The following is a 16,378-nucleotide window of genomic DNA, read 5'->3' on the forward strand; positions in this document are numbered from 1 at the left end:
TGCCCTCTTTGGCGTAATCATGCTAACGTACTAACGATTGTTTAGTAATTGCTGCGCAGCGCGTGCATCCGAGCAGCCCGGTTGTGCACAGCGCGGCGTGGTTTCGCGAGAAATGTAAACAAGAGAGGAGAGCTGGCCTGATAGGTGGAGCAACGCCATGAGCAACGCCAACTTCCGGCTTCCCTTGAGCTATAGATTCACAAAGAGTGACGTCAGGGCCTCTCCTGAGTTTCCTTCCTCCGTGAGTCGACCCGTCCAACAAACCATGCTGTGGTGGCTAGACCATAACCATGTGGTGACCATAATCACAGTGATGATAGTGAGCGCATTTTTCATGAATGGCCACCTAGTGGCGTCCTCTCGAACTGGCGTGCAGCTTCTTGCAGCCAGTTCCATAGCCAAGCCCGGCCAAGCCCGGCCAAGCCCGGTCAAAACTCGTCAAAAGCCAAAATGGCGGTTGGAGCGCGTTGCCTACTTTACTCCAAGCGGGTTCGGGTTGCGACGCATCATGCGGGAACGTTTTCCCAGCTACTACGTAACAGCGGGGTTCCTTATACATTGGATCCTATGGAAGCTATGCCGGGACCGGATGAAAACAACGTAGCAGCCGGGAAAACGCAGCAGTGAGGAACGTAACAGCGGGGTTCTACTGTACAGAGTGTGCAAGAAGTAACTTCGCTCTTTTACCCTCATCACTTACACACCAAGAGAAAATGCTAAGTCGTTTATGTGCTGAGAAGCTTGTTTCTGTTTAAGCACATTGACTAAGGAGGCTGTTCACAAGCTACACACAAAACCAGCCGGAAAAGGCTCCAATGAGCGAAGTGCATTTAGTGAAGTATACTTCACAGCCTGCGTTTAGCGAGGTGTGCTTCGCAACAAAGCAAAAGCTGCACGGTTCAGCACTGTAGCACACGGCGTGAAGCACCCTCCTCGATCCCTGTGCGCCTGCACATTGGCATGGCCAGTGGTTCCAGCCGTCACGATTGCTACGCTCCTGCTTAGGAATCTTGCACTGCTACAGAAGGGCGGCGCAGACACCATCACAATTTTTTTTGCACGCATTTGTTGCAATGTTGCAGTGCCACAGTCTTTAAACCGCTTTAAAACATTTTTGTGAACAGAACTTATTTTTCGTAAAACTTGATGCCCAGCCAACACGCCCAACAAATGGCAATGATGCAATGTTTGTAAAATCGCAGAGCAAGCCCAAATTTGTGAACTTTACGAATAAATTGAGAAGAGTTGGCAGGTATGGTAACGACTATGGCGCACCTTGTGGGCCCAGACCAAGCAGGGAAGTGGGACGGCCGGGCTGCGGCTGCTTGACCATCACCGACTGTGGCTGCTGCTGCTGCTGCTGGTGCGGCGGCGGCTGCAACAGTCCGCCAGGTGTCGGCGGCGTGTGGATGAGCTTCTTCTCGAGGTTTTTGGGCAGCCGCTCTTGGGGCAGCTGTGATACGATGGAGTTGGCAATGGATGTTGGCACCGAGGGAACGGGCCGCGGTGTCTGCGCCAGCATGGATGCCAGCATCGGGTTCTGGCCGGCGAGGTGAGCCTGCCGAGAAAGCACACAACCAGGGATCGGACATGGCGACGCCACTTGGGACGTGTTCACACTTGTTACGTGACATAAAGGCAAGAAACAATCGAAAGGTAAAAAAAGCCTGGCCCCGTGACTAAGTCAGATATGAAGTCGACTGTGTTCCCTTATTTTAACATGACAATTAGTGTAAACTACAAACCTCAACATCCAATAGACATTTCTCAAACAATCCCACAGTGCCCCATGCGTACGCCGTGCAATCAGGCTTGCCCGAGCGCCTGCCGTCTCTGTCTGTGGCGTTGCAACCGTGGGCGTACCGGACAAAGCGAGCAAGGCACCGCTTCTTTCCTGGCACTCCTCACGACACAAGTACACATGCTCACATGCATCTGTATCTCTATGCAAGAAATGTGAAATAGCGGAGTCAATGCAAATATCACTGAGACGCAACCCTTTCTGAGAGAGCTGAACTCCACTGTAAACGTATCTCCTCCACCGTGTTGTCAGATGGTGCGTTAACAGCTGAGGAGGCCCCAACTTACGAAAAGGAAAGGTATTCATCGCTGTTCTGCTGGCACAGTAGTCTTATAACGGACGTGTGCATATGGCGTGGGGTTTGAGAAACAACCAGAGTTGCCCGTCAGTTGATTTCTCACAGTTTGGATGTCACATGGATTTTTATTTCTAGGTAAAAACAATTCTTTTTTTTTGCCTATAATTTTGTCTCTCATGAGAGAGCGTACCGCGACTAAATTTAAAGCCCGGGTACTCACAATGTTGTGTTAGTGTGCCGCAATCCTCCAAAACTAGGACGTAGCTCGCAGCTGCGTTTTCATTTGAGCAGACTGGTCACAACTGAAGAAGGCTGCTGCTTCGAGGTGAAATTTTTTTTAAAGCAATTCCAATCAACTGTACTATGTCAAAAGACAGTAGGGCCTTTTCCTTTCCTTATGTTTCTTTGCAAGCGCTGTAATTAGCATGGTTCAGACATTAAACCACCAATCGCAGCTAAGCAATACGCTTCGTCAGAGCTCCTGCCCAACTTCACAGAGTGCATAAAAAAAAAAAAAAGTTGCATTTTCGCTCTTGGACATCACAGTGTTTGACATAATTATGAAATGCAAGACTTCACATCACTGCCCAACAAACACGGAGTGAAATCAATTGTTCTTATTCATATTTTTGAAAAGTGTGCAAGAAACTGAAGGGAACTCCCCTCCTTGTACCTAGCATTGAAAAAAGAAATAATGGTCCCCCATGAAAAACGCAGTGTGAAACGAGGCAGATAAATAAAATCTGTGTGGCAGTTGACTCTACAGCTCTGAAGCATGTCCTGAGTTTAGTGTACAACCTGCACATGGCCCAATCACACTTATTATGACTCATTTGCCATGCAGGTCAATTTTGGCCAACACCCAGGATTCTTTGGTGTCGAAAGAAGTTTGGCCGAAATAGATGAACAGGGTTCCCAGCTCAGCTAGCCCGACAGTCGCAGCGCATGGATGCATTAGATGGATGGGAATCGCAAAGGCGAGAGGCCGTCACAGCTAGACAAACAAGGGTGAGTTTTTTGTTTGAATTGGGCAGTAACATACACCACCTTGCAAAATTTACAAGTATAATTACTGCTGACAGGTGCCAGCACAGCGCAGGAGGAAAGCGATAATGGAAATGCTCAGACTGCATGCTTATATATAATTTGCCCATGCTACTTGTCCTCCATTGTAACAGCAAAATAAATAAATAAATAACAATAAACGGCAAAACCACCCTTTGCTTAGTCTCACCTCACATTGAGAATTATCAGTATTTTGTCATTATTGTGCCGATCAGTTGTTTTGTTTCAACACTATTCGGCTTAAGTCACCATCCATTAAACCTTTTGTTTCTACCTATCAGACAGCACCACATCTTTGGCATAGGTCATGCCGTTGGTGATGTGGAATGCTCTAAAAGCCTAGTTCTTCACAGCATCCTTAACTCTATCTCACGGGCCTGGTACGCGATGACTGCATGCAATCAATCACACTGTCCATCACACCACAGAGTTCCCTACTGACACTGCTACAAAGAACTATGGTGCTAATGCGCATGGGAGCCACAAGCACGATGGTTCAAACAGCATGGGAATGATGGTTAGTACATTACGTTGCCCAAACATTGTCCTTCTAGATCCAAATAGCTTTGCGACTAGGCAAATGAATAATTTTCAACACAACATTGCGTTTTAAATGCAACAATTTACAGCGGGCAGAATCTTACTGCCTTCTGCATTTAGAAAGAAAATAGCATTGCTTCAAAATTAACGCGACCAAAGGCGGATAAGGTGTAGCAAGTAGAGCTGCAGGAATGTTTCAATCCGCAAGCTTTAAGATCAAACAAATCCATGTACTACCCATCATCCAAACGATAGCTAGGCCCATGGTAGCACAACAATTGCAACGCCACAGTTCCCTCTAGAAATTTCTCAAGAAACATATATGCATCACGCGACATGTCTGCCATAGTTTCGCAAACGAAGGGGTGGCACAGGCACCACAGGCTTAACACAAATCCCTTCCCAGTAACACATCACGTATCATGCAAAGCTAAAGTGCTCTAATTTAAGGTAGCACAGCTTGTGGGTTGGCATGGCTTCACGTTTCACGTACACACACTCTTCACATGAGGACAGTACAGAGGCACTACACCCGACAGAACAGTACGCCCGACGGCACCCAAGGTTGCCACTGGCCCCAAAACCAAGCAAGCAGACGAGCACCACAGACAGAAAGGCACAGACTTAGTAGGGAGCCAGAGCAGATACCGACTGGGACACCGAGAATAGAGTGCACGACACCAACAAATAAAACAGGAGGAGGGACAGCAAGTGAGGAACACACTTAGGAGTGGAGGCACACAGAGGACAAGGAGGGAAAGGCCACCAAAATTTGTGGGACCTCAGCTGCCCAATTACCTTAATCTCGGGACTAAGGGACATGCCGCTTGCTCCCTAATCAGGAACAAATTGGGGAGAGAGAAAAAAAGGGGTAGGGCACAAAAGTCAGTCAACACAAAGTGTGCATGGGAAGAAATGCTACACACACACTTCACACAGGGGTGCACTCACACCGGACAACACCGTGAATCACCACTTCGCATCAGCATGGCCGACAACTTGACCAATGCTTTCCAAATTAGGGAGGGTGGGGGGGGGGGGCGCAAGTCTGTTAAAAGGACACTAAAGGTTACTCTGAAGTCAAGTTAAGAGGAAGCATTAGCTCGGGCCCAACTCCGACGCGGCCTATTCAAATACATGTAAACCGCAAAAACGTTTTTATGAGAAAACCCCTGGACCGATCTTGATGAAATTTGTTGCATTTAAAAGAGAAAGTTAAATTCTAGTGACTGTTGGAAGCGGAATTTCGACTTAGGGCTTGAATTTTCTTAAAACAGTTTTCAAATATTTGACAGTTTCAAGAAAATACAAGCACGAAGTTTACAAATTCATAGCTCTGCATCAAGAACTGATATCGTGGTTCTGTAAACGGCATCCATTAGATCATTCAAAGCGGACAAATTCAATATGTCATTTTACATCTTACGTGAATTTGTTACGTTGGATACAACGGTTTTGCAAAAGTTGTATTTCCCTATGATTAAATTTTTTTAATATTCATGCGTAACATATCAATTTTGTCCGCTTTAGATGTACTATTAGATGCAATTCACAGAATTGTATTATCATCTTTAGTGGTTGAGTTACAGAGTTGTAAACTTGATAGTTTTGTTTTTTGAAAATTTTCGATTTTTGCCAATTCTGAATAAAAAATTCACGACCTAACTCAAAAATTCGAAACCAACAGTCACTAGATTTTAAGCTTGTCTTTTAAATGCAACAAACCTCGTCAAATTTGGTGTAGTGGTTGCCGAGAAAAACGAATTCTCCTGTTACATGTATTTAGATAGGAGCACTCGAGCTAAAGCTTCCTCTTAAAGCGATAAAGTAATGCTCTAGAACGTCTAAGGCGTCAATATAATCGCAAACAGAACTTTAGTAACCAAGAAATTGAGGTAAAGGCATGACAGGATTTGACATCATTGCATGACATTTGACAGCGACATCCCGGTACTAGCCCGATGACGAAGGCACTCCTCATCATAATTTATGTCACTAGTACTCAACTATTCGTATTAAAAAGATTATTTCATTAGGTTATAAGACGGAAGAAAATGCTACTTGTCTACTTCTGTTCGATTCTAAGAAAAAATAACATTTTAACGTTACCCTTCAGCAGTATGGGTGGTCGAAAAGTTTCGTTTTCGCTCGACTCTGCGCTGCACGCGCTTTGAGTTTCAGTTGTTTTGTTATCGCGTCGTGCTGCGCTGGTTCTGCTGGCTCGCGAAACTTGAATTTGGAACAAGCAGCGAGAATGCCACGTCCATGTGATGTCGTGGGATGCGCGAACGGTCCGCGGAACTTGACCAAGGGCAGTTGCAGCAGCGAATCCAATGTTACTTATCACTGTGTGCAACGAGTGGTCCTCTCCGTTCGAAGTGGTTAAGTGCCGTACCTCTGCCACAGCGCGTTGGCAAAGAGCTGAAAAATCGCATAGTGTGCTCGCTGCACTTTCGTCCAGAGGATTACGAGTTCAACGCCGACTTACTGAAGTCGTATGGAGTGCCTTTCAAAGCAATTCTTTCCCGTAGCGCTGTTCTGTCGGTCTTGCCTGCATTCTCCGAATCGCAAGAACAACTGCAGGTCGAAGACGGGGCGGTGAGTGCGGCAATTGGTTTTCACGAAGGAAAAGCTACAAATGTGTGAATATCTACAGCCATGACATACAGTTGCCGTCATAGTAGTATGCCAACCACGCCGGCAGCGCGAGCCCTCAGCAGCAGGTTACGTTCATCAGTGCTTAAATCGCTGAAGTTGAGCCCAGCATCGCGAGCCAACGTGTCGTTGTCAGGGTTGTCCATTGCAACCAGCATCAAACTTGGCGTCATGAAATAAAGAACCAGCTTATCGTTGCACGCTTTCCTTCCACTAGCCCCCATTGTTCCATTTTCGCACTGCTGTCGGCTCTGTCTTGGCTCTGTTTCTGGCCACACGTTTGCGTTTTGCGTAGAAAAGCCGTAGTGCCGTCTGCAGGCGCCGTTTTACTCACCGACGACGCAACGTCACTATTAGACCATGACGTCACCACTCCTAGATCGGAGGGCGGGCGCAATTTGAACTTCGCTAGAGGTACGTGGACGCTTCAGAACGCATTTACTCTTAAAATAAGTCTCTTCTTTGCATGAAACAAGCTTTTCGAGGTTTTTGGGATGGTATTTCAACAGTCCGCGTTGACTTAATATTAACCTTTAGTGTCCCTTTAAGGTTCATTTGAAACATTAGTAAAACTAACTACAGTAGAACCTTGTTGATATGATCCCATTCTGTGCGATTTCCCGGCACTAACATTCACAGTCAAGAACACAAAAAGTTACCCATGCAGTCACGCCTCTATTCTGACGGTTATTATGCTCTCTGAAAACACGATTTTTTGGTACCAACATTCAAGTATATTGCCAATCTCCAACTGTACGGTACATTTTCCAGCCATTAGATTTCACGTAAACAAGAAAAGAGGACAGGCGCAGGCGATTTGAGTACAGCGACAGTCCACCGCAGCAGCTTCCCTGCTGTACTCACCCGCCTGTGTCACGCGAAAGCACTGGCACACACCAGCAAATAATTTTACGGTAACTGCATGCCACATTCAAAGCTATCACAGCCAACCCTATTGCTACAAGCATCTTCATTTATCTGATTGACAGCGCATGCTGCTTGCTGCAGTTGTAAGTGTACTGCCCGCATTGAATAGGCGATAACCCAAACACACAGCTGTTCCCTGCTGCAGGCAGCGTGAGGAAAGCAGCATGTTTCAATTTGATGGCATTGTATTCCAGCATTGCCCACCAGTTTGCATTGGTTTTGGTTTCCCTTTGCCACTGCACAATAGACGTGAGATGTAGGGATCTGACGTCGCCACAATTCTCACTGAGTGGGCATGTCAAAACTTACTACCAAACTGTCCTGCCTGAAGAAGCTTCTCACACAGGCCTAATTTGAGAACTGCGATTGTAAGCTTGCTGAAGCTGCAAAAACTATGTCCGTCTCGACTGATGCAGGTACTACCAGCATAGTGTGTGGCGGAGTCGTGCTGCAACAATTCATATAACACTTTGTATTTCATAGTTGTCAACTAAAGTCGAGTCTGCCAACTTTTTTTTTTTTTTTAATTTCAGGTCATATGCTTTTCCCGACATTATGCATTTTCTTTTTTTCCTAAACGTATGAATGAGATTCTACAGTATTACTGGCCATTGTTGCTTGCTTTCTGAATATCCTGCGTAGGTGAGGAAATCTTAATACTAATAATGCATGAAAATTCTAATGAAAGTTGAGCAGGTTTACTAGCCCTTCAAGAACATGTTAAAGGGACCCTGAAACGATTTTGATGATTTTCTACAAACTTACTGAGTCGTTAGAGTAGGCCCTTCTGATCATTAATTGACACATCTAAGTGATCGGCGTAAGGCGTGTAATGTATTATAAGGTTTTAAATATGTAAATCGCTGTCGATTACAGCACATTGCTCGGCGGAATTTTCAGCCGCCCCTGCCCATATGACGTAAATCCCCCATATGACGTAAATCCCCCATATGACGTCATGTGGGCGAGCAATCCGATTAGCTGCCCAGGGCGAGTCATCGATAATTTTTCCACCTTTATGGTGAAAAAATGGTGTTCGTAATAGTTGTAATGTTCACTAATTTGTTTCTATAAAAAGAAAGTAACAGAAAGAGAATGCACAAGAACAATTTCTCACTACACTTAAGCACGTCCGGCACACAGCAAGCGCCGTCTGCTTGCGTTACAACGTGCTCCATTTTGACAAGAGCTCCGCTGTTAGAGTCGGTCTCGGTCTTTTCACGCGCACTATGATTTGACTTTGTTGAGTTGTGGACTGCAAACGTAGCGACTGGCAATATGTCAAGCTGCGACATCGTGTCCCTCTGCAAGGCAGCAGACGAGCAGACTGGCTGCAGTGCATCGGACTGGCGCTATCCGATCGCCGCCAGGATTTGCGCGCTTGCGGCCGTCACTTTCCACCTGAAGATTACTAAAGCAATAGCGTTTCGCGAGTCCGGTATTAGGGTGAACGCAAACACAAAAGGACAGGGTCTGGCTGTGTCCCCTTGTGTGTTTTTCACGGGATGAGCAGAAGTTCAAATGTGAATGGTCTGCATGATGCAGCCACCTGGTGGCACAGAGCTCAACCACACACAGTAGCAGTAACAAAATGTATTCTTTGCCGCTGGTGTAAATTTTTGCAGGGGTGTAATCGTTAACGCGTTTTTGTAAATGTTTAAAATGTTCTACACTTGGTTAGAGCAATATTAGCTCTTTGTTTGGCTGGTTAAGCTCTGCGCCAATGAGTGGCTGGACCGTGGAGACCGATCAGGCAGCTCACGTACGTCTACGCTAAAGTTCTTTCATCAGCTGGAGTTTATGCCTCTACCGTTCCATCTAAATGGCCGGCTAGCCTGTGGTTACCGGAATAGCAGACACGTTCGGCGCTGCGACGGAATGCTTGCAACGCACGCTGCTTCGATAGCTCTCACTTGGGGTCAACTGCCAAGCAGCTGGCAGAGAGTTTGGAGAGGCTTTGCGCGCTCGCTCCCAGACAACCGGAAGTCGACGACACGACGTGCCGTCATGATGCAGAGCCAGTGAAGGTGAAGCTTAGCCCCGATCACTTGGCGAACGAGTTGAGGGGAAAATGCATGTCTATGAAGGAGGGTAACCTGTAATCGTCCGTAGCTCTCTTACTATGAGACGTTTCACACAAGTTGTGGTGCGAATGATTAACTTTAGCTGTACCCTACGCGTCTACAAAATTTGTCCGAACCGTTTCAGGGGCCTTTTATTGCATCATAACAGACCAGCACAAGAACACATAGACACTTACATACAAGGACAAAGCACTGAACTTCCAGCCAAGTTTTATTTAACCGATAGAGCAGTGCACACTGTGGAAGCATGACTGTTAGCCGATATCCAACATGACAAACAAGTATAGAAAGTACAAAGTGACCTCTTGGCAATTGCCAAGGATGGACATGAGCTGCATGCGGCTCCTCTCAAGCCTGCTCGTGGCTTGCAAGCAGTTGTTCAGCAATGCAATCACACTGTGGGTTCCAATGTAAATATTCCGAGCACTCCCCAAAACATTCCTCACCTTCATCTGTACCTATCACCACTATGCACGCCATCTCTCTCAATCCAGAAGATTGTCTTATAGAAGGCTGCCTCTCAATATGTACAATGCTTACGTAACTTTTTTCTGATCCAGTAGTTCACAAACTTATGCTTTTACCATTCTTGCAAACAAGACTAACAAGTCCCCTCTTGCGCGTCTCTAAAACCTAACCTCCAAGCCTGGCCATCCTTGGTGTACAGCTGCCATCACACTTAACCAGAACAATGAAGAGAAGTCTGTAGTGTTTTAGTTTCGGCAAATTATGTGAGCTGTAAACAGTCCACGACAAATGATTTGGAAGGAAGACACACACTAAGCTAGCACGTTCATGGGACCCCAACTGGAATTATTCAGCGCAATCTGCAGGAGAAGCAGAAAGGCTGTTAAGGCGTTCTCAAGCTAAGTGTAATGTGACAACTGCATGTGAATGCGCGTCAGACGAGTAAACCTTGGGTGAAAGTTCGGCACTCCGTGCTTGATGGTCGCATCCATGTAATCACTGCTGCACTGGTTTTCACAATGGGCAAACAATGAGTGCAGATTTTTGACATGTTATTGCAGCTGCAATTAGGCAGTTGAGCTTAACTAATACTGAATAGAATAGTGATGATTAGTGACAATAGGTAAGCATTTAAACAGGCACATCTGAGGTGCATGATTAGCTGCACAATCACCATGGAATCGGCGCACTGTAAGCTGACTAGCAGTGCTGTTCTGCACCCTCACCATGAAACTGTCACATCACCCTGGGGGGAGGTGTGCGAATATTTGAAAGCTTCGAATAGCATCTCAAATATTGCAACATCTGATTCAGTCACCAAATTGAACACCTGCCATTTGTGATTTTGAATACGTTTTGAATACAGCCTGAATGTTTTTCACACAAACTGTGTTGGTGTGGGTACCTCTGAAAAACAGTTCTAAAGTATGCAGCTGCCCTTCCTCCCCCCCCCCCCCCCCCCCAACACACCCAAGTATCAAATCGGTGGGGCAGAACCATGAATCCCACAAGTGGAAATGTACCGCATTCGGAAACTATTAGCTTTGCATTTGATTTGGTGCAATCGTTATTCATTTCATATTTGGTTTATTTTACACTACACTGCTATTATTCGCACACCTCTGAAACCCGGGCTGTCCCTGCCTCACCTGCATGATCCCTGAAGGCAATCGCTGGTACTGGAGGTGGATGCTTTGGGCAAAGGTCTTTGGGAAACTGACACGGGCAATCTTTTGAGAACAGAAATGAAATGGGAGAGGAGGTTGGGGCGGGGAGGTTGGGGGAAGGGATGAGCAACAGAAAAGCAAACCGCTAAAGGCCCAAGGAGAAAGCAGCAGAGGGCAACATACCACCAATGGGGGGAGCATGCATCAGCAATGGCAACGCATTGAGGGGGGCTTGGGGGTGGCGGGGAGTAGTGACAAATGTAAAAGCAATGAGACACAGCCCACTTATAAGAACACACAGCAGCTGCTTGATAGGCTTCGCGTCATCGATTTTTGGACAAGTGCTACAGCTCAATTTGTCGCAGGTTGGTGGTACCACATCATCACCAGCAGCAGCCTGTTATTATGTCCACTGCAGGATGATGGCCTCTCTCAGTGATCTCCAATTACTCCCGTCTTGCACCTGCAAATTTCGTAATTTCATCCCCTCACCAAATTTTTTGCCGTCCTTTACTATGCTTCCCTTCCCTTGCCATCCATTCTGCAACTCTAATGGTGCACCAGTTATCCGCCCTAGATATTACATGGCCTGGCCAGCTCCCTTTTTTTTCCTCTTAATTTCAACTAGAATACTGAATATCCCTGTTTGCTCTCTGATCCACATCACTCCCTTCCAGTCTCTTGACGTTACGCCTAACATTTTTTGTTCCATAGCTCTCTGTGCAGCCATTAGCTTGTTCTCGATCTTCTTTGTTAAACTCTTAAGTATCAGCCCCATATGCTAGCACAAGTAGAATGCAATGACTGCACATTTTTCAACAAGAGTGGTAAGCTCCCAGTCAGGATTTGGTAATGCGTGCCATATGCATTTCCAACCCATCTCTATCCTTCTGTAAATTTCCTTCTCATGATCAGGGTCCTCTACAAGTAATTGACCTAGATGAACCTACTCGTGTACAGACTCCACACACTGACTGGCGATCCTGAATTCTTGTTCTCTTGCATGGCTGTTGAACACTGTCCTCTACATCTTAATCTTCAATCCGACTCTTACACTTTCTCGGCAAAGGTCCCCAATCATTTGCTGCAATTGATCCCCAGTGTTGCTGAACAGGACAATGTCATCTGCAAACCGAAAGATGCCGAGATATTTGCTGCTGATCCCCACTCCTAAGCCTTCCCAGTGTAATAGCTTTAATGCTTCTTCTAAGCATGCAGTGTATAGCATTGGAGAGAATGTGTTTCCTTGTCAAACCCCTTTCTTGATAGACATATTTTCACTCTTTTTGTGGAGAATAAAGGTGGTTGTGGTGCCTTTGATGATATTTCAAAAGATATCCATGTATGCCTCCTGTACTCCTTGATAACGCAATGCCTCCATGACTGTTGGTATATTTACTTAATCAAATGCCTTTTCATAATTTATGAAAGCCATACAGAAAGGTTGACTGTACTTCGCAGGTTTCTCAATTACCCGACTGATGACATGGACATGATCCACTGTAGAATACCCCTTTCTGAAGCCTGTCTGTTCTCTTGGTTTTTGAAGTCATGTTGCCCTGATTCTATTGGAATTTATTGAGGTGAATATTTTGTACACTACTGAAAGCAAGTTAATGGGCCCATAATTCTTCAATTCTTTGCCTCCCTTCTTATAGATTAGTATAATGTTTGCATTTTTCCAGCTCTCTAGTATACTTGAAGTCGTGAGGTATTGTGTATAAAGGGTCAACAGCTTCTCAAGCAAAATATCTCCTCAATATTTGATGATATTGACTGTTACTCCATGTTCTCCTGCCGCTTTTCCCGGGGAGACATATTGCAAGACTCTCCGAACACTGCTAGTTATTGAAGGGGCCTCTGTATCCTGTTCATCCCTACTAATGAAGGTTGAATTGTTAGTACCCCATATTGAGGAATTTAATTACAAATTGTGATTAGGAATCGCTACAGAACTTGGTGCACTATGAATGACGTGGATCCAGATGGGTGCAGCGAGACTACTGGCGCTGACTGAACATCAATCTATGTATGGTCAGGTGGACAACTTTCTTGCCACCCGCTACTTCATCTCTGTGTACAGTCTGTCTTAAGTTGCGTGATGCCGCCACCTAACACAGACAACTGTAAGCACCGCACGACAGCAAGCTCTTTGAAGTTAAGATGATTTGTGCCCATGTGTGAAACCCATAAACGTTATCCATCAGAATACCAGTATTCCTCAGCAAGCTATGGGTTGGTTATAAGTGGGCTGCTGAAATGAAACACCAATCGACTCCTTTTAAATCAAACATGGAATGATACCCAAATGAGTTCATGCCTTCCAAAAGTCAAGTTGAGACGCCCCTCATCAATAGGCCTGTTCAATTTATTCACTACTCACCTGAATTTATTCTTGACAGGTTGCATTTACGCTTGAGCACACACATTCTTGTATGACTGAGCATGCCAGATTAATGTGCTCGGCATGCAACAGGTGTGCTCTCTTCATAAAGGAAAAAAAAAAGCACAAGCTGGACCCTGTCGACCGTGTAAGTCAAGGCAATCAAGAGAGTGGACAGAACCAGGAAAATCGGGCAAGCCAGGGGTTAGGCAGACAGCGGAAAAGAACACCGGCAGTGTTGTCAGTAACAACATGGCTTGCAAATGCTGGCTACCATGGTGGTGGGAGCACTGAACATAGCCCTGCAGAGGCAGCTGCACTACAGAGGTCATCTGGATCATGACGTTTTGAAGAAATCGCAAACCTAATGTAAGCCAGTGATAAACTTCAGCTTGCCTTCAGCACCACTTGGTAGCAATCTTTTTCAGACAGGCTAGCCCCTTAAATGACAACAGCCATGGAGAGAGCCACAGGCAAAGTGACCGCACAGAGCAGGAGTCACTGCTCAAGGGACTGCCTCATGCACAGCAATTGCTGCAGCTATGACCCAAGGCCCACAAACAGTATGCAATGACAGTGGCAAGGTGCAGTTACCTTAAGAGTGATCCTTTTATTTGCAAACAAAGACATCCACATGAATGACAGGAAGTGCAGAGGCACCAACAAAGGAGTCCACTACAAACTACAAGCTATATGGAGCGGACTTGTTATCAGCTGTTGAGCAGGCCACATACCATGCACAAGCCTATTGTTTTACTTCTCATGCAGTCAGTCAGTCATTGCACAGCGACATACAACTGTTCTGCAAGTTTTTAAGAGTCTAGTTCCGATTCAAGGTAACATGGCACGCCAAGGATAAAGAAAGAAGGCACCTCAAGCACTAACGCCCATATTCACAAACAATGCTACACTCCAAGTTCTTCCACTCCACCGAGTTCAGCACAGTGCCCGCCCCTTGAATGAAGAAAAGACTACCCTTCCTGAGAATTGTTGTGGACGGTCATGAAGCAAAGTGACCCCTTCAGTCGAGGATTGACGCTGCCATCTACTTTCTTGAATCAAGGTGGAGTGTTGAGTGGAGGAACATTCTAGAATATGGGGGTTAGTTCTGAATGGATGCTCAATTTTCTATATCCTAAGATCTGCAAATCCCTTATGTGCCAGATGTTTCCACACACTAATCTGCAGCCTTTAGAACGTCTAAACAACACTTATCAAGCATTCTGCTCTGCACAAAAAATTTCACTAACTTCAGCCTCTAACCCAAAACAAACAACATGTGACAAAAGCTGCGTAGAACTCGTAGTGCCATTCCTGCTGCAAGTACTGGAAGGGGTGCATGTTACATGCAAGCATGCCAAAACAACACAAGCAAATGTGAGTGGCAAAACATCCTAGGACTCAGTGCTGCCAACGTCGACCCGTTTTCTCCCATTCTGAAGAATGGAAGCCAAGGGTAAACCTTAATAGGCCCTTCTGAAGCATGCACCTTGCTAGGGCGGAAGAGAACACCGCTCCTCTGAATACCCCATTTGGTGTAAAGGCAATGAATAAGAGGAGAGGGGGATTAGGAGAGAGGGGGGAGTTGAGAAGTGAGAAAAACTAGCAGGACTCACCGTCGGCGGTCGTGTGCCTGTCATGTTGGGGCGCTTGGGTGCCTGATCAGCCTCCGGCCCATCCTCGAGGCTCTTGCGCTTGGTGCCACCTTCTTCTGCACCCTCGGGCTGAAAGATAGCGCAAAGACTCTATGCTACTTGGCCAGAGGGATGTAGACGGGGGCAGACAGTTTCACAAGAGCATAGCAGAACTCTCACTTTGCTATGAGAAACGACCTCTACCTTTAGAGCTTCTGATAGGGTCATTTGGTTGTACATACATGTTGAGTGCAATGCACCGAGCAACAGGAATGCAAGGATGCAGATGACCCGTGGCCAAGCGCTGACGTCATCGTTGTTCTCACTGCATCTGTCATCTACACCTTTATAAAACGGACATAGACTACACGCGGTCAAGCCACAATTGTGTCATCTGCATCCTTTTCCTTGCATTTTCATTCCTCAGCAAAACCTCTGCCATCTTTATTCACTTCACAGTGGTGCAAAGCATTCGTGTTTCTAATGCTTTTCAAGTTGAACAAAAAAAAAAAGAAACTGTCGAAGTCAACGGTGAATAGTGAGCCATGCAAGTTAAATCATCAAAAAGGGCCACATTCTGGTGCAGTTTTGCATTATCTGGATAATCCACAAGCGTGACTAATAAGAAATGGGGCACAATGCTTCTGGTGTTTTACTTAAAGGGGTCCTGAACCACCCGTCGGGCTTGGTGAAATAACACAGCCCGCAAGCAGCATATGCTGCTGTGATGCTGTGAACATCTCAGCCAAGTTTTGCTGCCTTATGCGTGCAAGCGGAGTGCAAAGTCACTTTTCTCCCGAATGCTCTCTTTTCAACAAAACCTTCTCCTCATTCTCTTCTGGACGCTTTATTTCATGATAAAGCGGACTCCCACACACAGCTGCTTACGGTAGCTGCAGTCTGCTACGTAGCGTAGATACAGCAGCTGTCAGCAGGTGCCGCCACGAGTCCACTGGCTAAGCGCACTGCAGCTCACTGAGAACCACCGTGTTTGACTTGCGTTTAGAGCGTCGTAGGCACCAAAATCGGAAGTAGTGGCGTCTACAGTAACACTCAAAATGAAATTTGAATTGTGCGCCACGGTGAAACTTAGAAGGTAGAAGTTGTGGGAACGCCCCACTCCGCCGTAGACTCCACAGTGCAAGGCCCTGAAGGAGTAACGGGAGCACAGCGGAGGCCACGTTTGATTGCCAATAACTCCGCTTCTGCTAACAAATTGAAGTGCTTTTTGCGGCAAAGTATTTCTGGAATAGCCCATTCTCACTTGAAATGCCTTTCTCAACTTCGATAACAAGTAGTTCAGGGCCCCTTTAAAGCAATTTTCTTCGCTTTCGGGAAATCGTTTTTTCACAGTACT

At 46.0% G+C, this 16,378-nt stretch overlaps 1 protein-coding gene across 19 annotated transcripts in view; it reads right to left on the bottom strand.

Moving 5' to 3' along the window:
* Positions 1-16,378, bottom strand: part of LOC142579884 (uncharacterized) — a 654,396-nt gene that overhangs the window by 41,108 nt on the left and 596,910 nt on the right. For 14 of the 19 annotated variants that reach the window (XM_075690530.1, XM_075690537.1, XM_075690531.1 and 11 more), the window contains 4 exons: positions 15,004-15,111; positions 10,987-11,067; positions 4,503-4,538; positions 1,276-1,558 (listed from right to left, as the gene is read on the bottom strand). In XM_075690530.1, the coding sequence (XP_075546645.1) occupies positions 1,276-1,558; positions 4,503-4,538; positions 10,987-11,067; positions 15,004-15,111 (508 nt within the window). The remainder of the gene's footprint in view (positions 1-1,275; positions 1,559-4,502; positions 4,539-10,986; positions 11,068-15,003; positions 15,112-16,378) is intronic. The other 5 variants (XM_075690542.1, XM_075690540.1, XM_075690536.1 and 2 more) reach the window with 3 other exon arrangements.

Source organism: Dermacentor variabilis, chromosome 4 (assembly GCF_050947875.1).
Source record: "Dermacentor variabilis isolate Ectoservices chromosome 4, ASM5094787v1, whole genome shotgun sequence".
Classification (NCBI taxonomy): Eukaryota; Metazoa; Arthropoda; class Arachnida; order Ixodida; family Ixodidae; genus Dermacentor; species Dermacentor variabilis.